This window comes from Dama dama, chromosome 3 (assembly GCF_033118175.1).
Source record: "Dama dama isolate Ldn47 chromosome 3, ASM3311817v1, whole genome shotgun sequence".
Lineage (NCBI taxonomy): Eukaryota > Metazoa > Chordata > Mammalia > Artiodactyla > Cervidae > Dama > Dama dama.
The window spans coordinates 19,393,725-19,420,752 of NC_083683.1; the positions used below are offsets into that span (position 1 = coordinate 19,393,725).

The 27,028-nt window shown below is 39.5% G+C and overlaps 1 protein-coding gene across 1 annotated transcript in view; it reads left to right on the plus strand.

The window, feature by feature from the left end:
• Nucleotides 1–9,495, plus strand: part of LGR5 (leucine rich repeat containing G protein-coupled receptor 5) — a 126,166-nt gene extending 116,671 nt beyond the window's left edge. Inside the window, exons 14-18 of the mRNA XM_061121889.1 lie at nucleotides 1,336–1,407; nucleotides 2,386–2,511; nucleotides 3,532–3,677; nucleotides 5,606–5,689; nucleotides 6,893–9,495. Of these exons, the coding sequence (XP_060977872.1) occupies nucleotides 1,336–1,407; nucleotides 2,386–2,511; nucleotides 3,532–3,677; nucleotides 5,606–5,689; nucleotides 6,893–7,980 (1,516 nt within the window). The 3' untranslated portion in view covers nucleotides 7,981–9,495. The remainder of the gene's footprint in view (nucleotides 1–1,335; nucleotides 1,408–2,385; nucleotides 2,512–3,531; nucleotides 3,678–5,605; nucleotides 5,690–6,892) is intronic.
• Nucleotides 9,496–27,028: the final 17,533 nt, after the last annotated feature.

Sequence of the window (27,028 nt, forward strand, 5' to 3'; positions counted from 1 at the left end):
AACCGAGAGCCTATTATACAGAGTGAAGTAAGTCAGAAAGAAAAGTAAATATTGTATATTGATTCACATATATGGAATCCAAAAAGACAGGGCTTATGTACCTATCTGCAAGGCAGCAATGGAGATGCAGACATAGAGAACAGACCTATGGACACAGTGGGGGAAGGAGATGGGGGACAATTTGAAAGAGTAACATTGAAACATATACATTACCATATGTAAAAATAGGTAGCCAGTGGGGATTTACTGTATGATGTAGGGAGTGTAAAGCAGGGCTCTCTGACACCCTAGAGGTGTGCGGTCGGATGGGAGGTGGGAGGTGGGAGGAGGGTTCAAGAAGGGAACATATGCTTACCTGTGGCTGATTCCTGTTGATGTATGGCAGAAGCTAACACAATATTGTAAACCAATTATCCTCCAATTAAAAAAAAAAAGCTTTCCAGTTTCCCCCAGCTTTGGGGGGACTTTCAAACAAGAATGTAAATGTCCTGTGAATACCCTTTATCCTAGGTAACTTAGGGGCCCAACACCATGAATAAATTACTTTGCATTAGAGAAAAGTTGACAGTGGTCATTTTCAGTTTCCTCAAATGTCTACGCTTTAGCTCCCCTTTTGAGTCATGAATTTTAAAAATACAAATTTTAAGTCCCTTGCTCTTTTTTAAAAATGTGGACATTCTTATTCTTGTAAATTACCTACATGTCGTTAAACATAGGTGTGAAGGGGCCAGTGAATTTCTCAATAAATTGTAGACTTTGTTATCAAAGAATTTTACTTCTAACATATACTAGCCCTTTTTTTCTTCATTTCCCAGTTAAGAATTTAAATGTCCATTCTCTTTACCAGAAATGTTTTTGAAAGTATCTCTGTGTTTGTCTTAAGGTCTGACATGCATGGACAATATACACAAATTCTTTTTGGGTTTCATTACATGTCTGGGGACATTTTATAACTTAAAATTTACTTGCCCGTCAGAAGAAGAGCTTCAGAAGTTCCAGTCTCTCCTGACCCCTACTCATCTTAGAAATGCCTTAATAAAATTTTACAACCATGTTAAAGTCAACTTTTTAGCAAGAAGAGAATAAAAACTAAAATATCCACCTGAATGATTTTCCTGGATTGATTTAATAAACAAGGTTGCTTTACAATTCTCTCTTTAATCATTTTATACTATCCATACCTGCATCTGAGGATGATTTGATAAAGTTAATTGTCCATGTCCTGAATGGAAGTTAAATTTTGTTAGAAGAATGAATATATATGGTAAAACTTCACAAGGTCTTCTTTTATATAATCTTCTCACTTGCCTTTTTTTTTTTTTTTTTTTTTAATAGGAATTTAGCTTGGAACAAAATTGCCATTATTCACCCCAATGCATTTTCCACCTTGCCATCTCTAAGAAAGCTGTGAGTATTTCATGACTTGTTTATGGCATGTCTTTTGATAATTGGGCATTATCTGATTAATCAAAAATGAATGTTGGTTTTGCTGGAAAAGCCTGGGCACAGAATGCTGAGTCCTCAGTGTCCTGCACGCGAGAGTGGGATCAAACCAGAAAGGAGCACCCCTGCCCCCTGTTCCCCCCAAGGCCTTGTGGATCCTTATAATCGAAGATCTGGGTGACAGCTGGCCCCCGGCCCCCCAAGGCCATGTGGGTCCTTATAATTGAAGATCTGGGTGACAGCTGGTTCTGGTTATTGAGGGGAGATTTTCCATTTTTGCAAGCTATCAGGTGGAATGGAGTAAGACATCAGTTCCTTTCTAAAGGGCTTTCATTTCACAGTTTGCCATACTGACTAACAGAAAATCTTCCTGTCCATTTTTATCCTCCCTTTCCACCCCTTGCTTCTTCCTCTTCTCCACTCCCCTGTCTCAAAGAGAAAGAAGGAAATGGGTCAGACAGAAGTTAAAGAGAGAAGGAAGAAAATAAAACCCAAACCATGTTTTCAAATTAGATGTAGCACTTTCCACTGGATTTTAGATGTCCCCCCACCCCACCCCCTGGCAAAATTGAGTCACAGCAACCCACTCTAATATCCTTGCCTGGAGAATCCCAGGACAGGGGAGCCTGGCAGGCTACAGTCCATAGCATCACAAAAGTGTCGGACATGACTTAGCACGCAGCACATCGCATCTGGCAACATCAAGCTGAATGTAGAAATTACAATTTGGATATGATTAAAACATTTTTCTTTCTGCAGTTCTGATTGCAGATAGAAAAGTTTTCAGGAGCTAAAACCAAAATGGTTCCTTTTACCATTAAGAGTAAGGACCCTGCTTAGAGGTTTTTATGGAGCAGTTTAATAATCTTGAGGTTGCTTTTTTAATGTAATCGTTTTATGCTAACACAGACTAAAAGCCAATTGTTGTTTGATGTTTTGCAGGGACCTCTCGTCCAACCGCCTGTCGTCTATTCCTGTAACTGGGTTACATGGTTTAACTCACTTAAAATTAACAGGAAATCATGCTTTACAGAGCTTGATATCATCTGAAAACTTTCCAGAACTCAAGTGAGTTTGTCATTAAAGCTAATAAGATACATTTGTGGTCATGTGAAATAATAGACGTGTTACAGTGGTTTTCAAAATTTATGGGACTCTTTTGAATTCCATTTCATGCCTTCATGTCCCCCACCTCTGGGGCATTGTTAGGACAAACCCTGGAGTAGGAGAATAGAATGTGTCTTCCTGACTACATTTCCTTTGTTTCTCAAAGATGCCTCCTGGAACATAGAGTTCATAGAAAGAGTTTGAAAACCACTGATCCATGAGATAGAAACTAGAACATGTAATTAAATAACATTATAACATAATTGTACTCCTGTTGACATTTTAAAATTCATCTTGCTTATGTATGTGCTCTCATAAAATGTATTAAATTAATATTTGTTTGAGGAAGTAATGCTCTTTAAAACCTGTCACACTTATTATCAATAAAGAAGTCCCTTTAAAAATTTTATGTTCTTTACCACTGAGCCACCAAGGGAATATATATATATATATAAACCACAGTACTTTTCATATAATTTTAAAACCCCAAAACAGAGTTTAGAAAATAAAAGAAAGGAAAAAAAAGTCTATAAATACATCTAAAAACATTTTGCTATTTCCTTCCAGATTTGGTTTCCAATGTATTTTTAATTGTTAGACCACAGTACGTATACAAACTTCTATCACATTTTTGTCACTTAACACTATATGATACTATAAATACTACTTAACAGTGCTACAATTTCCCCAGCAATCCTTTTTTTTTTTAAATGTTTTTATTATGGAAATTTTCAAGCACAAATGTAGAGAGAATAATACATCCATTGAACCTCAGTAACTCTCAACATTTCATGACAATAATTTCTAACTCCATTGTTATTATGAATAGCACTGTAACCAACATCTTTATGCACATAGTTAATAATTTATTTATTAAGGCTAAAACCTACAGGCAGAAGTACTAAGTGAAAGAAGAGCACTATATTTAGGAAAATCTGTTTCTTTAAGTGTGTGTTTTTGTTTGGTTTTGTTCCTTCAAAGGGTTATAGAAATGCCTTATGCATATCAGTGCTGTGCATTTGGAGTGTGTGAGAACGTCTATAAAATTCCTAATCAGTGGAATAAAGGCGACAACAGCAGTGCAGAAGACCTTCATAAAAAAGATGCTGGAATATTTCAAGTTCAAGGTAAGATCAGCTATGTCACTGACAAAACTGTCAGAAAGGGGCTTGAAAAGTCACAAACAGATCATCTGAGCTCCAGACAAGCCTCTGTATAGTCACCCCAGCAAGATGAGAATCAGTCCTGCTTTTTAAAGAGTCTCAGAGAAAGAGAAAACTCCTTTAGGACTCAGTCTGAAATGTCATCTTTTCTGTAAGTGAATTCTTCATGCTTATCATTAGATCCCTTTTAGCATACAGTGTCCTCTGGGGTAAAATATTAACACTGATTATCAGTACTTTCATAAACTTTTAAGAGGGTCTCATCCCTGTGGATACCTTTTTCAAACCTGCTGCTGAGCTTTTTACTCCAGAAGATAAATATTTTTATTCTTAAACCCGAGTAGAGTGGAAGGTATAGACATTTTAGGTGCCTCCATATTTTAGCAGAAGAGCTTAAGAATCCAACTTCTTACCCAATTAATCCTAAAACAGTCTCACCTCCTACCCCCCACAGGGCTATCTGTCAGGAAAGTGAAATGAGATAATGTCTGTAAAGCACTTGGCTTTCCTTGAAGTAAGACCTGACTTAAATAGACAACAATGCACCTCAGGCCACACCTGTGGTAACAACCGGCTGCTTTTCTTTTCTTGCCAACCTTGCAAGTTTGCACAGAGTCTAAACAGACTGGCTTTTCTTCCTCTGGGTGTTAATGATTTGTTGATTCCCAAGCAAGTATGCTTTGTTCTGTCTGCACATTTCATTGACTTGGCTTCCTGCACACGTATCCGATTAAGGAGCAGGTATTCCAGCCCTTGGCTTTTTTGTTTCAGGCTATAGCGTGTGTCTTGCTCTTGTTCTTGCTTTCAATTTTGCTTTTCCTGCCACGTTCACCCTAATTTCTAGTATAATTATTCACCAACCCCTCCTCCCCCTCAAAAACAAACAAACAAACAAAAAAACACAATTAGAATGTCTAAAATGTGCCAGGCACTGTTCTAGGTCCTAGAGGCACACAATGAACAAGAAAGAGAAGGTTCTTCATGGAGTTTATTTTCAGAGACTGTGATTCCCAATCCTGGGCTGTCTATTAGAATCAGTTTAGTTCAGTTCAGTCGCTCAGTCTTGTCTGACTCTTTGCAACCCCATGAATCGCAGCATGCCAGACCTCCCGGTCCATCACCAACTCCTGGAGTCCACCCAAACCCATGTCCATCGAGTTGGTGATGCCATCCAACCATCTCATCCTCTGTCGTCCCCTTCTCCTCCTGCCCTTAATCTTTCCCAGCATCAGGGTCTTTTCCACTATTGGAATTACACAAAAGTTTTTTAAAAACACTGATGCCTGAACCCCACACCAGACCAATTAAGTCAGTGTCTTGGGGAAAGCGTGTTAGATTTAAAAAAAAACTCCTGTTTCATGGGTAGCTGACCCAAGCACCAAGCAGTTATGTGATTTGTCCTCTGTTTAGCAGAATACCCCAGAAAGATGGAAACTTACTAATTCTCCCTCTTGTGTTCAGAGAACACAGTCCAGAACATCTGCACTGTAGCCATCTAAGCTAGAACATTGGATAGAGTGGTTCTTCCACTGAATGGAGAGACCCACGCTCTCTCACTAATTTAGGTCAGAGCGATTTGGGGCCGTAATGAGCTGCAGGGAACAAGAACAGAAGGAGAGCGCTCCAACATCATGACAAGGAACCCAGGGTCGGTTACCATCCCTCGTCCCCAGTTCTGCCGGGATAGTTGTCAAACAGTACCTTGAGTGGAACATCCCAAAGCAACTACATCAGCAACTTGAGAGGAAGCCTGGGGAGAAGTGGGACGTTTGCCCTTCAGTTTCCTCTGGGACATTTCATGTCTCCAGGGCAATCCAGGACTCTCCTCCCTGGGAGTTGGTCCCTCTAAAGAGAGACAGAACTAATCATTCCAGAATTTCTCATTCCTGCAGATGACCGTGATCTTGAAGATTTCCTACTTGACTTTGAGGAAGACCTGAAAGCCCTTCATCCGGTGCAGTGCTCACCTTCCCCAGGTAAGAAAGGCGTCACAGCTGCCTCAGCAGTGGTACCCGCCCATTCAGCTGCACGTCAAGGCAAAATCCGTGCCATCTTAACAGCTCATCAATATCCCACCCCACTCAGGCATTTAAAATACAAATGTCCATTCCCTGGAGTTAGTCTCCAATCATAAACAGGATTTTTATAGGAGACTTTTGATTCAGATTAATAGAAATTAAAGAACCAATCATGTAGTTAGAGGTATATGTAATTTTTAAAATAATATGAGCACTTTAGCCAGAACTGGTATGCAACAGTCTTGCTTCATGTAATCACTGACTTTTGACAGTGATTTCTTAGGTTGTCTCTAAAGAGAACCTATTTGGTTAAAACAAATAATAGTTTTAGAGATAAGTAAAAATATCTATGTATGGTAATTACTTCATTGTTAGTCCCTTTCTCTGAAATAGGATAGTCCAGTGAGGGGGAGGGGGAAGACAGTGAGGGAGGGTTGATACTTTACTTTCAACAGTTTGGTGTTTCCTTGCTCCTAAACAGCAAATGTCAATCTAAACCTAAGATGACATTCTCATGAGATGCATACGACTCACACTTCCTCTTCTGACATCACAGAGTATTTCCCTAGGATTCTGCTTCCCTGTTTACAGAACCTTTTTGAAGCACTCTGGAAAGATATATTAATAATAAAAAGCCCAGGAGATCTGGCTTGTTGCCTGGCCCCCACACCACTGTATTTGGGGAGCCAGAATCCAGTAATGGAAAAACTCTCTGGCTCCATTTCTCTAGACATAGCTTGAAAACCTGGGCATCTGGTATACTCATCCTTAAATAGTGGTTTAATGAAGGGGCTTCCCTGGTGGCTCAGAAGGTAAAGTATCTGCCTGCAATGCAGGAGACCCTGGTTCGATCCCTGGGTCGGAAAGATCCCCTGGAAGGGAATGGCTTACCCACTCCAGTATTCTTGCCTGAAGAATTCCGCGGACAGAGGAGCCTGGTCGGCTACAGTCCATGGGGTCAGACTCAACTCAGCCACTAATACTTTCACTTTTTTTTTTTTCACTTAATAAAGTGGAGTGTGCCACAAGAGAACAGTGTGTTCCCAAGACTGTTACTGGCCTTTATCTCTTGGTGTCCCAATAAGAGAAACAAAAAGGGGAATGTGGCAAAAGTTGTGAACCCTCATTTGACACCCATCTTTTTCTTCTTTGGACTTCTAGGCCCTTTCAAACTCTGCGAATACCTGTTCGGTAGCTGGCTGATCCGAATTGGAGTGTGGACCATAGCGGTTTTGGCACTGACGTGTAACGCCTTGGTGACCTCCACAGTGTTCAGGGCCGCAGTGTACATATCCTCCATAAAACTGTTAATCGGGTTAATAGCCGCGGTCAACATGCTCATGGGGGTGTCCAGTGCAGTGCTGGCTGGCGTGGACGCCTTCACGTTCGGCAGCTTTGCGCAACACGGTGCCTGGTGGGAGCAGGCGGTCGGCTGCCAGGTCGTCGGCTTTTTGTTCATTTTTGCTTCGGAATCTTCAGTTTTCCTGCTCACCCTGGCAGCCCTGGAGCGTGGGTGGTCGGTGAAATGCTCAGCGAAATTCGAAAGGCAAGCTCCCTTCCCCAGCCTGAGAGCGACCCTCGCGCTCTGCGCGCTGCTGGCGGGGACCGTGGCCGCCGTGCCCCTGCTGGGGGGCAGCGCGTACAGCGCCTCCCCGCTCTGCCTGCCGCTGCCCTTCGGGGAGCCGCGGGCTACCGGCTACATGGTGGCCCTCGTCTTGCTGAATTCGCTCTGCTTCCTCGTGATGACCGTCGCCTACACCAGGCTCTACTGTCACTTGGAAAAGGGAGACCTGGAGGGCATGTGGGACTGCTCCATGGTGAAGCACGTGGCCCTGCTGCTCTTCACCAACTGCATCCTGCACTGTCCCGTGGCCTTCCTGTCCTTCTCCTCTCTGCTGAACCTCACCTTCGTCAGCCCGGAAGTCATTAAGTTTATCCTCCTGGTCATCGTCCCCCTTCCTGCCTGCCTCAATCCCCTTCTCTACATCCTCTTCAATCCCCATTTTAAGGAGGATCTGGGGAGCCTGGGAAAGCAAACCCACGTCTGGACAAGATCGAAACACACAAGCCTGATGTCTATTAACTCTGACGATGTGGAGAAACGGTCCTGTGACTCAACCCAAGCCTTGGTGACCTTCACCAGTGCCAGCATAGCCTACGACCTGCCTTCCGCTTCTGGATCACCACCAGCTTATCCGGTGACCGAAAGCTGTCATCTTTCATCTGTGGCATTTGTCCCATGTCTCTAATTAATATGAGAAGAAAAGTTGTCAAAAATTGAAAACCCCAAAATATGAGGTTGAGTACATCAGAGCAGGAATCAAAAAGAACTGAGTTGAAATTCGATGTTTTAAAAAATCTCTGTGTCAAAAAGCTGATAATTGTTGATACTAGAGAGTGAAAAAAGAGTATAAATGCTGCTTATATAATTTTTTCACCTATGGTAGATAGTCATACTTTTCTGGTAAGCCTAAAATACATATATATTTAAAAAGCAGATTGAAATGTCCAAAAAATTCTCCATGATTTCAATTGAATTCTTTTTCAACTTACTTACAAAAGAGGTTTTAAACCAGAAAATCCCTTACAATATGCTTGGAGATATCAGGAGAATAAGAATTTTAAATAGCCTACATTACTAAGTAATGGTTGTGACCAATAGGATTTCATCTTAATGACCACATGGAGATGTTTTAGTACTGCTTCCCTTTTCCCAGAAAGGATCCTTCCAGGTCACCAATCCCCAGCATGAATGGATAACATAAGGTGCTACTCATTCATTCATGTTCACATCATTTTTAGAGATGCTAGATTTTATGAATCAGCTCTAGATGATTCTACCCTCAGTGGAATAAAATTGCTTACAAATATTTTGAAAGAAAAATGAACTTAAATTCTTAAATTACCATGAAAGCAATCAGGTACAAACAAGGTTTGATTTCTTTAATTCATTTTAACTCTTTGGTGCCCAGAGATGAGAAGAAAAGTCCATTGCTGGCAATGAATATATTTAGAAAAGATGGAAAGCAACCTGGGATTTTTTTTATCTTGGTTGAGTGCATATTTTTCACGGGAGGTTTTATCACTTGATTCAAACTGATGTGTATCATAAGGTAATAATCAAATGCAGACACAACATAAATTAAATCCACTGATGTAGCGTATCTCTAGTAGCTTTGGCAACAGGGTCTAAAACCAGTTTTGACTCACCAGAAACTTGGTAACATATTCTCCTGTTTATTTAGCTTGGTTTTAGCTATGTTGTCTTTGGGTCAACCCACTTGATGTCAAGAACATGACTTCTCTGCTTATTCCATGTTTAATATGTGTTAGGTATTATAAGAGGCAAAATTATTAAATACTAAAGGTCAAAGGATTAATTCACAACTTCTGTTATACTACATTAGCGTCAATAAATCCAAACCAAAAGACTATTAGGTAGATTTATTTTTATATAAGCATGTTTATTTTGATCAGATGTTTTAACTTGGAATTGAAAAAAAATACATTTATGAGATGTTTTATAAGATGTGTAAATATAGAACTGTATTTATTACTACAATAAAGATTCAGTAACACTAAGAACCATGATAATAAACCATGTACAGTGGCATAGTCTTTCATATATATTATGTTTCTCTGCCCATTTTTCTTTAAATTCATTAACTGTATGTAATATATGTAAATGTATATAGTTCTTGTAAATAGATTTCAAACTTGCTTTTCTACTGGGTGCAAAATAAATTTGTAATAAAATGTGTGACTATAAAACAAAATATTTTCAAGTGTTTTATTGAGTCCATACATGGACTCCTAAATACATGATCTCCTAAATGTTTTTGACTTTTGATGTGTAAGAGTACATTTGCTGTCTGAGTATTTTAAGTATTTTGGACTTGTTTTAAGAAGTAAATCTTTCACAAGAACAAGTAAAAATATCTTTACCAACTCCTAGATTGCTTTAACTATGACTCATAAGCTATTTTGTCATGACAAATGACTTGGTGAATTTCACTGTCCCCAGTGATAGTTTGGACTTTATAGCCAAAATCTACTTCTTTTGCAATGTAAAAACAAAAACACAATGAGAAAGAAATGTATAAAAAAACAAATCAATCCTAAAATCATTCAACATGAACATGGCTTTTCTATAAATTCTTCCTTTAAAGAAAACATATTTTATGACCATGTCAAGGCCAAAAGAAAACATGTCGTTCTCAGGGCACAAAGAAATACACTATTCCCCTTTTGTTCCTATCCCCCAAAACATAAGAAATGAAATTATTTTTCTAAACGCCTAGTGCCAGACCCTCCCAGCTTCAATGATAAATCCTGCCGTGCTTGTACAAGTTGCCAAATGAAACCATCAAGTAGCTGGAGCCTCAGCAGCATTGCTAAGATGAGTCCATATCAATAAATTATGTGCGAAAGTGTTTAAAAAAAGACAATGAGCCCATATTGACTGAGCACCTCCAGCGTACCTGGCACTGAGTTTCCCACCCATCTGTCAGACACGGGTGATGGATGCTTCAACCTAACCCCCTAACCTTGTGGTCTACACTTAATTTCTCTTCAACCGAGACGAGTGGTGTAGCAGTGCTAGTTCTCAGTCACGTTCGACTCTTTGCGACTCCATGGACTGCAGCCTGCCAGGTTCCTCTGTCCATGCAGTTCTCCAGGCAAGAAGACTGGGGTCAGTTGCCATTCCTTTCTCCAGGGGATCTTCCCAGCCCAGGGATGGAACCAGAGTCTCCTGTATTGCATGCAGATTCTTTACCATCTGAGCCACCAGGGAAGCCCAATCGAAGCAAGGGCCATAACATAATCTCACTCCTCCTGGTCCAGGCAGCAGATACAAAAGTCTAGAGCAATGGATCACAGTCTATCTTCTCAACATACTTGCCTTTGGGGGCCCGGGGTTAAAAGCATCCTGGCAGTCCACCCCTTTTCTCTTTCACTCAGAAAACACAAGTCAGTGGTGTGGTTTTTTTTTAAAGGGGGAAAACCCCCTACTCTGAGTTATATCTTCAAAAATCCACAAGCTCTATTACTTTATTAGCAAAACCTAGTTATAATACACCTCACACCGAACATGACTCTGTTAAGTGTCTGAAAAATCCTCTCCACTATAATCCATTAAATCAGAATGACCGGAATCACATCCACAAATAAATAAGTCTACTTCCCTGGCGGTTCAGACATTAAAGAAGCTGCGTACAATACAGGAGATGCGGGTTTGGTCCCTTGGTCAGTAAGATCCCCTGGAGAAGGGAATGGCAACCCACTCCAGTATTCTTCCTGGAGAATTCCATGGACAGAGGAGTCTGGCAGGCTACAGTCCATGGGGCTGCAAAAGAGTTGGACATGACTGATCAACTAACGCTACAGTGAGGAGGAAAGATATAACAAACTGTTGGCAAACTGAATAACAATAAAGACAAAAGAACACAAATTGGTGGGCTCGCCTAGAGTAAATGGTTGACATTTTTATGTTTTCAAAACGGATTCATTCATTCAACAAGTATCATGTGCTTACTATGTGCAGTGTTCTAGGCACAGAGGTAATAAAACATGGTCTAGAGTTTGTATTTCAGTGGAGGAGAGATAGAAAATAAGCAAGTATAAACAAGGAAATATATGACAGGAATACGAATGAAAGGAATGAAGCTAAACAGCATGACTAGAACGGCAAGTTACTCTAGATGCAGAGCTCAAGGAAAGTCTCTTCAGAAAGGCACATTTTAACTAAGCTCTCGGGACTTCCCTGGGGACCAGCATTTAAGACTGTGCTTCCCACGGCCAGGGATAAGGGTTCAATAGCTGGTCTGGAACCACATGCAGTGCAGCCAAAAAAATAAAAAAATTAAGATCTTAGAGAGAAGTTATTTTTGCATTAGTGTTCAATCACATATGTCAATAAAGCTTATTCAGTTCCTCTATTCTTATAGCACTTCTTACAAACTGTTTTGAATGACATTTTAATATATTAGGTGTCTGTCATTGCACATAATTTTTTCTCACAGCTGTTACTGGAGAAAATGATTCTTACATAAAATAGGAAACATCTTTTTGTTTTGGCCAAAGGAGAAAAGGTCAGGTAGTAAAAGGTAATAAAATTAGTTACACCTTGTTCTTTAGAACTGGAAAATCTCTAACATCTGAAAAAATACAATGTCTTTTTGTTGTTGTTTCATCACATTTAGCTCAGGGGCCCACTGGCCAACAAGAGAGTAAGTCCTAGGTAAATAAAGGGGCTCCTTGTGACGATACAAGCCCCATTCTTGCTCTTCAGTGTTTGGAAATCTTATTTTACAGTTTAACTATGTAGATACATTACCAGCACCTAAGGGTTCCCTTTTGTCCACATCCTCACGAACATTTATTTCTTGTTTGTTGTAAAGATATGAGGTGAGGGACTTACTTGGCGGTCCAGTGGCTTAGACTCTGAGCTCCCAAAGCAGGGACCCCGTCCGACCCCTGGTCGGGGAACTAGATCTTACACGCCACAACAAAAGCTCCCACGTGCCACAACTAAGAACCGGCACAGCCAAATAAATAAATAGTTTGTTTTTAAAGGTTGTGAGGTGATTTCTTATTGTGGTTTTAATTTGTATCTCTCTGATGACTGATGGTGTTGAGCATATTTTTATGTGCCTGTTGGCCATCTGTATGCCTTCTTTGTACACTGTCTATTCAGATCCTCTGCCCATTTTTAAAAATCAGATTTCTTGGGGCTATTTGTTGTTGTTGTTGTTTTGCTATTAGTAGTATGTTTGGGATATTAACACCTTAGCGGGTAAGTAATTTGCAAATATTTTCTCCCATTCAGTAGCTTGCCTTTTCATTTTGTTGATAATTTCCTTTGCTGTCCAGAACCATCTTAGCTATCATCCCAACTGTTTATTTTTGCTTTTATTGCCTTTGCTTTTGGAGTCAGGCCCAAAAGCTCATCGCCAAGATTGATGTCAAGGAGTTCACCACCTGTGTTTTCCTCTAGGAATTTTATGATTTCAGGTCATATATTCAAGTGTTTAATCCACTTTGAGTTAATTTTTGTGTAATAGTGTAAGATAGTCTAGTTTCTTTTTTCTAAAGTTATTTTTAATTGAAGGATAATTGCTTTACAGTATTGTGTTGGTTTCTGCCAAACATTTGCACGTGGATGTCCCAGCACCACTTACTGAAGAGATGGCTCTTTCCCCACTGTTTATTCTTGGCTCCTTTATCATAAATTAGCTATTTATATATGCATGGTTTTATTTCTGGGCTCTCTGTTCATTTTATCTACGTGTCTATTTCTATGCTAATATCACACTGTTTTGATTACAATAGCTATGTAACACAGTTTGAAACCAGGGAGTATGATGCTTCCAGCTTTGTTCTTCTTTCTCAAGATTGCTTTGGTTATTTTTGGGTCTTTTGTGGTTTTCTATAAATTTTAGGGTTATGTTCTATTTTAGAGAAAAATGCTATTGAAACTCTGATATGGTATGGTATTATGTACATTTTAACAATATTAATTTTTCCAATTTGTAAGCATGGAATATCTTTCCATTATTTGTGTGTTCTTCAATTTCTTTCATCAGTGTCTCATAGTTTTCAGTATACAGGTCTTTCATCTCCCTGGTTAAATTTATTTCTAGGTATTATATTATTTTTGATGTCACTGTAAGTAGGCTTGTTATTAGTTTTTCTTTGTGATAGTTCATTGTAAAGTGTATAGAAATGCAACAGATTTTGTATATTGATTTTGTACTCTGCAACTTTACCAAAATCAATTATTAGTTCTAAGAGGTTTTTTTGTTTGTTTGGTTGATTTTTTTGGCGAAGTCTTTAGAATTTTCTATGTATGAAACCATGTCCTCCGTAAATAATGACTCTTCCCTTACAATTTGGATGTCTTTTCTTTCTCTCTGTTGTCTAATTGCTCTGGCTAGGACTTCTACTGCTGTATTAAAGTGGTGAATGCAGATGTCTTTGTTCCTAATCTTAGAGGAAAAGTTTTCAGGCTTTCACTGCTGAGTGAGATGTATATGTATATATATATATATATATATATATATATATATATATATATATATATATATACACACACACAATATACAATATAATTGCTTTACCTACAATCTGAGACTACATTTTTAACTCCCTTTTTGCTCTCAAATAGGAAAGTTGGACAAAGAGAATGGTCAGGTTCTAGGTCACACTGTCCTATGCTTCGGTGCCAGTGCCGCCATTTATCAGCTGGGTTGGCATATTCCTTAATTCTGGGTGGATGTATTTTTAATGCAGCACAGGCATATCACTGAGTTCCTCTAAACAGACATTTGCTCATCTATAAAATGAATAAAATAATGGCATCCATCTCATAACTTACCTTGAGAAATTATTAGTGTGTAGTTGAGTTTTAATGTGCAAAGTGCTTAATATTTCATAAGTGCTCAATAAGTGTTTAACTATTGTTTGGGAAAGCCCAATAAATAGAACCTCCTTTCCTAGCCTTCTTTCTGAATTTGTTGAAAAACCAGGATGAACAGTAAGGCAGCTGGAAGTCAAACATCCCCTTTATTACTGGAAAACTGATAAAAGACAACAGAACATTCATCTGCAGGCAAGTAAGCTTCCTAATATTTAACCGGAGAATTAAGCAAACTCATCCACAGAGTGACAGAGAACTTTGAACCACCATGGACCACCACACGCGTAGGAGCTTGTTTTTGTGAAATAACAGCACAGAAGAACGGAACCAGATGCAAGAGTCTTAAGGGCACTAACAGAAGGAAGAAAAAGACTGAGTTCTTCTCCTACATTCTAATAAACTATGTCACCTTATCCTCCCTATAGGACAAGTCAGTGATAGAGTGGAACACTGCCAGGCCTGTTACTCTAAAGAGCTCCTTCCACACAGAAGGAGGCATCAGGAAGAGAGTATAACACCCCTCAACCTCACTGTGCTGTATTCTCTTAACTTAGTCTGCTGGGCTTAGCCAGTAGGGCTGTAGTCACTTGGAAGGGTTGCTGTGCCTTTAGAGGCGGCTCTCAGCAGTGTATTCGGGCAATTTTAGTCCCACCTTCACAAAGTTACTCCCCTAAAGCATCAACAGCTCCTAGAGGTATCTTTCTGCATTCACTTGGGGCAAGAGATTTGATCTCCAAAAGGATCTCTGATGCCATATTCTCCAAAGACCCAGTCTTTTCTCAGCTTTCAAATGCCCCAGACTTAATTAAGCCCAGCACAGAGTAAAAACATACACTCATCTGTGGATACAAACCTCTGTCAACCTTAGTAATCTGCCAAAGTCAAAATACTACATAGCTGAAGGCTTTACCTCATATTGGATTTCAAATGTTCCAATAAATAGCATCCTTTCTCTCAGCCTGAGTTCTAAAGAAATGACAAGAAAAAAATAAGGTAGATATGGATCAATCTGTCACATTTTCTAATAATAAACTCAATAGTGCAGAATATAGCTTAAATATCTTGGCAAATGAGTTTTCCAAAGTTAGCTATATTTTCTTTCCCCGATAAGTACTACACTGGATAACCAGTGTTTCCACATGAAGGCCAGGCTTTCTATAGTTACCCCATGGAGTAGTAGAACTGTTGGTTTCTGTGGACAGCCTAGGTCCAAATTTTAAAAGAGACTAAGAGGGGTTACTCAAGTAGATCAGATGTCTCTCCCAAACTCATCAATAGTCTCTAGCACTCTTACTCCCCTGGGAGAAGTGAGTGAGTGGGCAGAGAGACCAGAATAGCATCAGTAATGGAGCTCTCCCTGCTGAGAAGAAAGTATGAAGACTGATTAATATGTTTGTATTGCTAATAGCTATTACTTTGCCATTAAATACATTAAGTGGTTGCATGTCTGGAAAAGCCAGCTCATAATAATAACCTTTATTGGAGGCTTGATCATGCCTGGCAGTGTTAAGTGCTTTTCTGTATAATACTTGATTTAATTAGGAGACAAGTTTATGAGGTCGATCCTGTTATCATCTCTGTTTTGTAGATGAGGAAGCTATAGCACAAGGTTTGATTAAACAAAGGTTTGACCACTTGCCTGATGAATAGTGAAGCTGGGTCTCAGGGACATTTCTTTGTAATTTTCAAAGTGTGGTCCCCAGGAACTTGTGTGTGTGTGCTCAGTCACTCTCTTTTCGACTCTTTGGACTGTAGCCTGCTAGGCTCTTCTGTCCATGGGAATTTTCAGACGAGTATACTGGAGTAGGTTACCATTTCGTTCTCCAGGGGATCTTCCCATCCCAGGGATCAAACCTGCATCTCTGGTGTTCCTACATTGCAGGTGGATTCTTTACCGACTAAGTCAAACCTCCTTTCAGATCTACTGAATCAGAAACGGGTGTAGCCCAGCAGTGTCTTTTAACTGGCCTTGCAGGTGACTCTAATGCAGGCTCAAGCTTACAACGACTGCACTTCACTGTCCATGGGAGCTAGGTCTTAAGGAGGAATTGAGCTGTCACTCCTAGGGCAAAGGACACCAGGAAACAACAGATAAAGAAGCTATCCTGAGTGTAAAGAAAAGGGGAGTTGTGGAGGGGAAATTTTATTTCAAATTAAAGAAAAATGAGTGAAAATGTTGGCTAACATAGTGATAAGGAGAAATATCTATTAAACTCTCTAAACATCTCCATCTTTTGTTTACATTTGTCTACAAAGAATTTGTGTAGCACACATTTAGATTAATGCAATTATTCCATAAACATGCACTGAGCGGTTACTTTGAAGACGAATATAATACAGTGATTAAGCATACAGAGATTAAGAATCAGAGATTCTGAAGCCAGGTGGTCTGCATTCAAATTCCCGCCCTAACATTTACTAGTCTCTGGCCTTGAGCAGATTTCCTTACTTCTTCAGAGTGCTCATCTATAAAATAGGGCTAATAAAACACCCACAGTATACTGCCAACAAATTTCATTTTCCAATTAAATGTAAAAATCAACTAATTTCATTTTCCAGTCAAATATAAAAGGGGCACGGAGGTATACAAGTTACAGGAAAGGTTTTATTTTTGTTGGAGGGATTTGCAGTTCATGTATAACTGATACTTATCTGACTAGCTCCTCAATTTTAAATCTTCATTCCACAGTAGAAAAAAATTCTCACTTGACATTTTGTTCAAAACTTGCTGACCACCGAGAGGTTTATTGGAAACAATGACAGAAAACTGGTCTAAAAGAAGGAAAAAAAAAAAAAAAAAACACCTTATACACTCTACCCAAGTCTTTTGTCTTAACAACAGCAGATTCGGCCCTCTGGGGTATAGAGGAGTCTTTGATCAAAAGTAGACTAAATGTCATTGTTTCTGATTAACATAACTTTATTTTCAAATGGAAAAATGAGAATTCTTGATATGCTGCTTTGTTGCAGTAATTAGAAAAAGACTGTGTAGTTGATTTTGCCAGCTACAGTCTCTGGAATATTCAGAGGTTTTCCTCTGAATACGTTTGTAATGAGGAAGAAATTAAAGAAAACTTTTTTCAGCCACACGGCATGCATGTAGGATCTTAGATCCCTGGATGAACGCATGCCCCCTGTAGTGAAACCTCTGACTCTTAACCACTGGACCACAGGGAAGTCCCATATGAACTGGAGGTATCTGTCCCAGTCAAAATTCCATGTAGATGGACAACAGTAACACTTCTATAAACTTTTTTCGATTTTAATAGTTTATATAGACAACGGGATGTAAAATGGGTTGGGCTCATCATATGGCTGGTTCAGAATGAGAGATTGCATAAAGATGCACAGAGTTGAAGCACATGGTGTCACGTGAAGCAGAAGGATGAAGTCTCATTTCAAAGGGAAGTGGTACCAAAGTGACAGAAGCTTTTTTCACTATCTGAAGGTCTGTTTATAAGAGGAGTTGCAAGTTTCCCCAACATTTGGTGGTATTCATCTTTCATTGTGGCCAACCTTTGATATAGGAAGGTTAGTACACTGGAAAGTATGGCCTGTTTAAAGGAGTCAGTTGACTACTTTCAAGTAAAACACCCTTCCCTACCTTTAAAAAAAATTTTTTTTTATTTTTCTATTGCAGGATAATTGCTTTACAGAATTTTGTTGTTTTCTGTCAAACCTCAACATGAATCAGCCATCGGTATACATATATCCCCTCCCTTTTGAAACTCCCTCCCGTCTCCCTCCCCACCCCACCCCTTTGGTTGATACAGAGCCCTTGTTTGAGTTTCCTAAGCCACACAGCAAATTCCCTTTGGCTCTCTATTTTACACATGGTAATGTAAGTTTCCATGTTACTCTCTCCATACATCTCACCCTCTCCTCCCCTCTCCCCATGTCCATAAGTCTATTCTCTGTGTCTGCTTCTCCATTGCTGCCCTGGAAATAAGTTCTTCAGGACCATTCGTCTAGATTCCATATATATGTGTTAGAATACAATATTTATCTTTCTGTTTCTGACTCACTTCACTCTGTATAATAGGTTCTAGGTTCATCCACCTCATCAGAACTGACTCAAATGTGTTCCTTTATATGGCTGAGTAATATTCCATTGTGTATATGTTCCACATCTTCTTTATCCATTCATTTGTTGATGGATATCTAGGTTGCTTCCATGTTCTAGCTATTGTAAAGAGTGCTGCAGTGAACAATGGGATACAAGTGTCTTTTTCAATTTTGGCTTCCTCAGGGTATATGCCTAGAACTGGGATTGCTGGGTCAAATGGTTTTATTCCTAGTTTTTTAAGGAATCTCTATACCATCTCCCATAGTGGCTGTATCAATTTACTTTCCCACCAACAGTGCAAGAGCATTCCCTTTTCCCCACACCCTCTCCAGCATTTGTTTGTAGACTTTTTGATGAGGACCATTCTGACCAGTGTGAGGTGATATCTTATTGTACTTTTGATTTGCATTTCTCTAATAATGAGCGATGTTGAGCATCTTTTCATGTGTTTGTTAGCCATCTGTATGTCTTCTTTGGAGAAATGTCTGTTCAGGTCTTTTTCCCACTTTCTGATTAGGCTGTCTGCTTTTCTGGTGTTGAGTTGTATGAACCACTTGTATATTTTGGAAATTAATCCTTTGACAGTTGTTTCATTTGCTATTATTTTCTCCCATTCTGAGGGTTGTCTTTTCACCTTGCTTATAGTTTCATTTGCTGTGAAAAAGCTTTTAAGTTTAATCAGGTCCCAGTTCTTTACTTTTGTTTTTATTTCCATTATTCTAGGAGGTGGGTCATAGAGGATCTTGCTTTGATTTATGTCATCGAGTGTTCTGCCTATGTTTTCCTCTAAGAATTTTATAGTTTCTGGTCTTACAGTTAGGTCTTTAATCCATTTTGAGTTTATCTTTGTGTATGGTGTTAGGAAGTGTTCTAATTTCATTCTCTTACATGTAGCTGTCCAGTTTTCCCAGCATCATTTATTGAAGTGGCTGTCTTTGCCCCATTGTATGTTCTTGCCTCCTTTGTCAAAAATAAGGTTACCATAGGTACACGGGTTTATTTCTGGGCTTTCTATCTTGTTCCATTAGTCTATGCTTCTGTTTTTGTGCCAGTACCATACTGTCTTAATGACTGTAGCTTTGTAATATAACCTGAAGTCAGGAAGATTGATTCCTTCAGCTCCATTCTTCTTTCTCAAGACTGCTTTGGCTATTCAGGGTCTTTTGTGTTTCCATGTGAATTGTGCATTTTTTTTTGTTCTAGATCTGTGAAAAATGCCATTGGTAATTTGATAGGGATCACACTGAATCTGTAGATTGCATTTGGTGGTAGTCATTTTCACAATATTGATTCTTCCTATCCAGGAACATGGTATATCTCTCCACCTGTTTATGTCATCTTTGATTTTTTTCATTAGCATCTTATAATTTTCTGTGTACAGTTCTTTTGTCTCCTTAGGTAAGTTTATTCCTAGATATTTAACTCTTTTTGTTGCAATGGTGAATGTGATTGATTCCTTAATTTTTGACTTTTCATTGTTGGCATATAGAAATGCAAGTGATTTTTTGTGTATTGATTTTGTATCCTGCAACATTGCTAAATTCACTGATTAGCTCTTATAATTTCCTGATACTATCTTTAGGGTTTTCTATGTACAGTATCATGTCATCTGCAAACAATGAGAGCTTTACTTCTTTTCTGATCTGGATTCCTTTTATTTCTTTTTCTTCTCTGATTGCTGCAGCTAGGACTTCTAAAACTATGTTGAATAGTAGCAGGGAAAGTGGACACCCTTATTCCTGATGTCTTGTTCCTGATCTTAGGGGGAATGCTTTCAGTTTTTTACCATTGAGAATAATGTTTGCTGTAGGCTTATCATATATGGCCTTTGCTATATTGAGGTAGGTTCCTTCTATGTCCATTTTTTGAAGAGTTTTAATCATAAATGGGTGATGAATTTTGTCAAAGGCTTTTTCTGCATCTACTGAGACGATCGTATGTTTTTTATCTTTCAAGTTGTTAATGTGGTGTATCACGTTGATTGATTTCTGTGTATTGAAGAATCCTTGCATCCCTGGAATAAACCCAAATTGATCATGGTGTATGAGCTTTTTGATGTGTTGCTGAATTCTGTTTCCTAAAATTTTGTTAAGGATTTTTGCATCTGTGTTCATCAGTGATATTGGCCTATAGTTTTCTTTTTTTGGTTCTTTGTCTGGTTTTGGTGTCAGGGTGATGGTGGCCTCGTAGAATGAGTTTGGAAATGTCCTTTCCTCTGCAATTTCTTGAAAGAGTTTTAGAAGGATAGGCATTAGCTCTTCTCTAAATGTTTGATAGCATTCTCTTGTGAAGCCATCTGGTCCTGGGCTTTTGTTTTTTGAGAGATTTTTGATCACAGCTTCAATTTCAGTGCTTGTAATTGGATTGTTCATAATTTCTATTTCTTCCTGGTTCAGTCTTGGAAGATTGAACTTTTCTAAGAATCTGTCCATTTCTTCCAGGTTATCCATTTTATTGCCACATAGTTGTTCATAATAGTCTCTTATAATCCTTTGTATTTCTGCATTGTCTGTTGTAACCTCTCCTTTTTCATTTTTAATTTTGTTGATTTGGTTGTTCTGTTTTTCTTGATGAATCTGTCTAAAGACCTTCCCTACTTTTGATGCAATTATGAATTAAAGAATGGCTGAGAGTGTTCTGCATCCAATTTTTTGGAATATAAAGGCAATTCAACTGAATGGGCTTTCCAAGGGGTGCTGGTGGTAAAGAACCCACCTGCCAATGCAGGAGACATGAGACCTGGGTCAGGAAAATCTCCTGGAGGAGGGCATGGCAACCCATTCCAGTTTTCTTGCCTGGAGAATCCCAGGGCAGAAGATCCTGGTGGGCCACAGTCCACAGGGTCACAAAGAGTTGGACAGGCCTGGGCAACTACACATGCACACGCATGAGATCTGCAAGTCATTGGTTGTTTCAGTTCCCTTCTTGCCACAGAGACCAAAGACACTCCCAGCTCTACAAGCTACAGCAGAGTAGCCAGGCTCTAAGATGGTCTATCAGTGATCTCCACCTGCTGATATTCACACCCTTGTATCATATTATTTCAAGGTTGGGTCTGTGTGACCAACATATGGCAGAAGTGATGGTATGTCATTTCCACTGTTAGGTTATAAAAGACTGCAACTTCTGTCTTTAGTGCCCCCTCTCTGTCTCTTTTCCCCTCTCACTCACTCTGGTAAAGCCAGCTGCCACTCCATGAAGCCACTCATGCAGTCTATGGTGAGAAACTGAGGCCTGCAAACAACTGTGTGAGCAAGCTTGAAGGTAGATCCTTCAGTCCATATTAAGCCTCAGATGACTGACTGCAGCCCCAGTCAATAGCTTGACACTGGGACTTCCCTGGTAGTCCAGTGGTTAAGAATCCACCTTCCAATGCAGGAGACTTGGGTTCCATCCCTACTCTGGGAAATAAGATCCCACATGCTATGAGGGCAACTAAGCTCATGTGCCACAAACTACAGAGCCCATATGCTCTGCAGCTCATGAGCACCACAACTAAAAAGAAGGTCACATGCCACAGTGAAAGATCTCACATGCCTCAACTAAGATCTAAGTAGCCAAAAAATGAAAATAAATATTTTTTAAAAATTAGCTTGATACAATCTCGTAAGACATTTTGACAATACCTAGTTAAGCCACTCCTGGATTCCTGACCCACAGAGACTGTGATAGAATAGCTTGTGGCTTTAGGTTGCTTAGTTTTGGGGTAATGTGTTATACAACAATACATAACTAACCCAACTCTCCTGTGAATAAACAAAGAGATAGCACTTAAATTTCACAACCACTTAAAGATTTAAAACTTGGAGAGCCAGAATCCTTAGCATCAGTTTCAGTGTAAAGAACATTGATGAAGATATAGATCAGTGGTTAGTGCTACATTTCTGAAACCTGGTAGGCATGAACCTCATCACGAGACAGAGCCTGAAGAAAACTACATGGCATGTAGTGCTGTGTTCCCAACATTTACATAGAGGTTCCAGTGATTTGGGACCACATTCTCCCACTCTTTCGTATTTCAAACAATGAGACCCATGCATTTTTCTCTAGCCTTAAGACTAGTGCTTCCCAAATTTTAATGTGCATAAAATAATTCAGGGATCTGATTAAAACATATTCCAGTTCAGTAGGTCTGGAGTAGGGCCTGAGATTCTGAGGGTCTAAGAAGCTTCCAGATGTTCCTGATGTGGTAGATCTAAAATCACACTGAGGAGAAAAGCCTAGATCACCATAATCTCTTTAGTACATTCCCCACAGTAGGGAATTTCCAGCTTTTTAAAAAGCCATAGTTTCCTTTCATCTCTTTGCAAGTGCTATTTTCATCCATTAGCACCATTTTGTTTCCAGACCTTCACTGGAATTTTATTTTGCCAAATCAACATAGGTCTAAACTAGTTTGATATACATATATCATAACTAGCTTACCTGATTACTCCACTCCCTGTCCCAACTTGTTCTTTGGGTCTTATGTACTCTTGGGCATTTTATCAAGTAATTAGAACCCCCCACCACAGCAACCACAGGCCTTCTCTTGTTATACTGAAATGCTGCCCTAGCCCACATTTCTGTGGCTTCTTCCCTCAAACTGCTTCTGTAATCTCACATCTGCTGTAGGAGGCTAATGCTATCACGTATTCAGAGCTTCAGGCACTGGTCTAAGCCCTTAAACAATATGACCATATTAGCCTCACAACCCCAAGCAAGATAAATAAAGGGTGGTTTTAATCTCCTCTTACGAAAGAAAGGTTGACTTAGAGGAGTGAAATGAACTTTCCCAAGATTACGTAACCAGACCTTGAAGTCAAGTTAAAGAGGCATTACTGCTATCGTTGTCTCTGAAGTTTGTCTTCTTTTTTCAGTGCCCCCCACCAACATATAAATATGCAGCTCTCTCTCCGTCCTTTCTCCCACGCCTCTCCAGTTCAGAGTTACTACTTAAGTCTATTAGGTAGCTCCGAGGACCTACCCCATTTTCAGTCTTCAGTGTCTTAATCAGTGTTGCAATTTATGTTCTTCAGGCACAGAGCCACAAACGTCTAACTGAGTCTAACTGAACGTGGTTAACCTATTGCGCTGTCAGAAGACAACTCTACTGAATCTCAGAAGCTCCAATTAAAAAAAAAAAAAGTGTATGGGGCAGGTGGAGGTAGTTTATGAGAATAAAAAATTTTAAATACCTGAGAAATCCAGGGATATCAGACAGTGGATCGCACGAGCACCAGGATGCATCTCTTTCCCCTCTGAGCTCCGGTTTCCTCCTGGCCTCACACCCAGCGGGCTTTCACAGCGCCGTGGTGAGGTGGTTCCAGGCTTACATTCTACTAGTTTAATGACAACAGCAATGAAAAGCCTCCTCAATAATTCCCTCAAAGGCCCCAGGACTGCTTCTGGGTGAACCAACTAAAGTCACTTTAAAGGTTCTAGGTTTCCGATTAAGGGCATCACTCAGAAGTCAACTTCCTAGGTTTGTCATTTACTACCTTTGTGTCTCAGTAGTTACTCTCTTGTGACTCAGTTTATCATCTATAAAATGGGGATTTTAACAATATTTCATAGGGCTGATGTAAGAATTTAAGTTAATAAACCTCAAGTGCTGAGAACAATGTCTGATACAAACTAGACCTGGGAAATGTGCTTTCTGTTTTCCTATTTCCAACTAAAGATTTATAGAGTAGGATTTAAAACTGGAAGGCCTTTTAGTGGTTCACCATTAAAGAGTTTTAGAGATCAGAACTAGGTTAAAGCCACAAACCTTATCCTAGTGTGTTTACTCTGATTGTGGTGTGGCAGAGACGTTTAGCTGCCCCCAAATATGTATTCTGTCCTTCATCCTTGAATTTTTGCTGTCCACATAGCCACATAAATAAAGACTACATACCTCAGCCTCCCTTACAGTGGTCTAATGTCTGAAGAATGGAACAAAAGCAGATATGGTTATATTTAGCTTCTAGGAAGTACTCTTGAGAGAGGCAGTTTGGGAGGAAGGAGAGAGTGGGACCAGTAGAGCAGCATCGACATAAACACACTAGCACGTGTAGAGCAGACAGCTTGTGAGAAGCTGCCACATAACACCCGGAGCCCAGCCTGGTGGTCTGTGATGACCTAGGGGGTGGGGGTGGGCGAGGCTCCGGGGGAGGCAAGAAACGCCTCATTATATCTGAAGTACACTGTTGTATGGCAGAAACTAACAACAGTGTAAAGCAACCTTCCTCCAATTAACAAATAAATTTTTTTAAAAAACAAAGGAAATTTGTCTTTCTCCTTGTTTTTTTCCTGCCAATTGGAATGTGAACAGAAGACCTGGGACTGGAAAAGCCATCTTGAATCAACAGGACTACCAAACTGTGTGCAATTCAGAAAAAGGCCCCTTCTCCCTACAGACCTAGGTGTCCAGGGGGTCCTTGTGCGTCAATTAGAAAAAGGCCCTTCTTCCTCCAGACCGACTCAACCAGTGCCCTCGGATGCTTGATACGCTAGCTGATCATTGGCTTAATTTCAGCCCGTTTCAGTCTTTCCGCCAGGTACAGGACATGACCAGCAGAACCACATGTGGCAACTCTTGGGAAAGGAGATCAGAGGACAGAGTAACGAGACGTGCAGTGCCAATCGGTCAGCCCCAGTCCACCTACCAGGGTCTTTACTTAAGAAACTTCTATCTTGTTTAAGCCACTGCTATTTTTTTTCTCCTTTTTAAAATTTACAGTCAATTTTTAACTTCTTTAGTTATGTAATTTTTTAAGTTGATATACAATGTTGTTAGTTTCAGGTGTATAGCGATGATTCAATTAAATACACACACACATACATTCTTTCCCAGATTCTTCTAAGTTACTACAAAATATTATGTGTAGTTCTCTAAGTTATATAGTAGGTCCTTGCTGGTTATCTAGGCCGATGGCATTTTCATCTGCCAGCTCTACCACAGGCATCTTTTTTACCACACACTGCAAGTCCCGGGTTTTACTCTAGGCAATTTGTACTCAGACTCTCCTTCCTCTGCCCCTCACCAGATCACACTGCTTTTATACACTACTGCATTAATCAACCACCAAAAGCAAATGTTACCAATTACTTCCTGTCTGTGCTCTGTGATTTTTCTCTCTTTCCACCACTGAGACCTGAGCTCCCGCCAGATTTGGCCTTATTACAGTAAAAAGTAAAATCATAGTTAAAAAGAAAACAAGGCAGTTCTCTTAAAAGCATGTTCCTGCAGGGCTGTCTTCAGGTTGGGGATCATGCAAACTTTATGCAAGTTCTCTTGCCTGATTAGGTCACTTTACTACTCCTGCCTGGAAGCATAAATTGGTCAGTATCGCCACACCCTTCATAAGCAATTCCAATGAAAGTGTGGAAAGTGTTTGGATTATTGACTACTCTTTGCACTTAAAAACCAGCAATGATTGCTGGGTCTAGACCCATCAAGTGAACAAGTACTAAGTTAAGGAGTGGTCTTTATCCTGCATTACATCAAAGAACAAACACACCCAATGTGCTGAGATTCCTCAGAATTGAAAGTAGAATCTTCATGTTTACGCCTCTGACTTATCCCTCATGGATTATGTTATTTTAGGCCATAATAAGCCACTGAATTTAGACAGCAGTGACCTCTTGTGCTTTTCAATTAAAGTCAATGATTAACTCATTGTTACGGTAATGCACTCCAACTGATGATAAAATTATGTCCAAAAAAAGCAAACTCTTACAGCATCCCTTTGCCCTCAAAATTTTGGAAAATATTTTTTTAAGTTAATTTCTACTATATGATCTCTCAACACCCCTTAGGTAAGTACGCTTATTTCCATATGTTGTATATGTAGGAATATGTAGGAACAGACAGGAGCAGTGAAATGGCCTCTCATGACTGCATAGCTACTCAGTGGTGGAGCTAAATCTAATATCCAGATCTTTGAGATACGTGCTTTTTTCGTTACATTGGTTCACACTTCTCTATTTCCTAAAACTATCTTTCTGTAGCTCCATTTCAATCAGCATGAAGTGCCAAATACAGCCACAGGCAGTCTAATTTGGACTGTAAGTTGTGCCAAGTTGAGTTGTTTGTTTTGGCCTTGGCTGTAGATGTCCTGATTATCTCCATTAATGCAGACAGCTCACCAACTCTTCTATCACCCCCCCTAATTGGTTCAGCTCCCTTAGGCTGTTGGCTATCATTCCATTTCATAAGCCTTACATCACTAGGTAAGAACATTTGCAAGATTTAATTTACTTGGTAGACCAAACAATATTGTAAACCCACCTTTGATTTTGGCTGAAATGATAATTAATCTTGAAGCTTTCAAATTACCAAGTAAAGGGCAAAGGCAGTATATTCTCTTTTAGAACAGCTGTGCAAATAGCCTTCATGTTTGGATTTAGGCTTTTACTTTATTGAAGATGGCCTTTAAGAGTCATTTGTTTCTATCTTTGGGTGGGCTCCAAAATTTACTAAAGAGCCTTACACAGAAGCAAAACACTCATTATTCTACATGGTATTTGTGATACAATTGACTCATATTAACATTCTATTCACTGTCTCCTACGCATAAGTTGCGTCTTTAAACTGGAGGAAAGCACTGAGACCCACCAGCATTCACTGTAGTCACATCACTTAAGACCAGTCGAATTGGCCTCAAATACTTCAGATCTTCTGCTTTCTTGTTGAAACCAAGAAGCACCTATTCCTTTTAAGATCATGCAAAATTTTTACTCCCCAACTATATTAATTTTCTCCTGGCATTACTGAGTTCCTATCAGTTGAATTATTTCTGGTATTGGGTTAAAATATGTCATCTGGAAAAATCAGTTTAAAGCATTG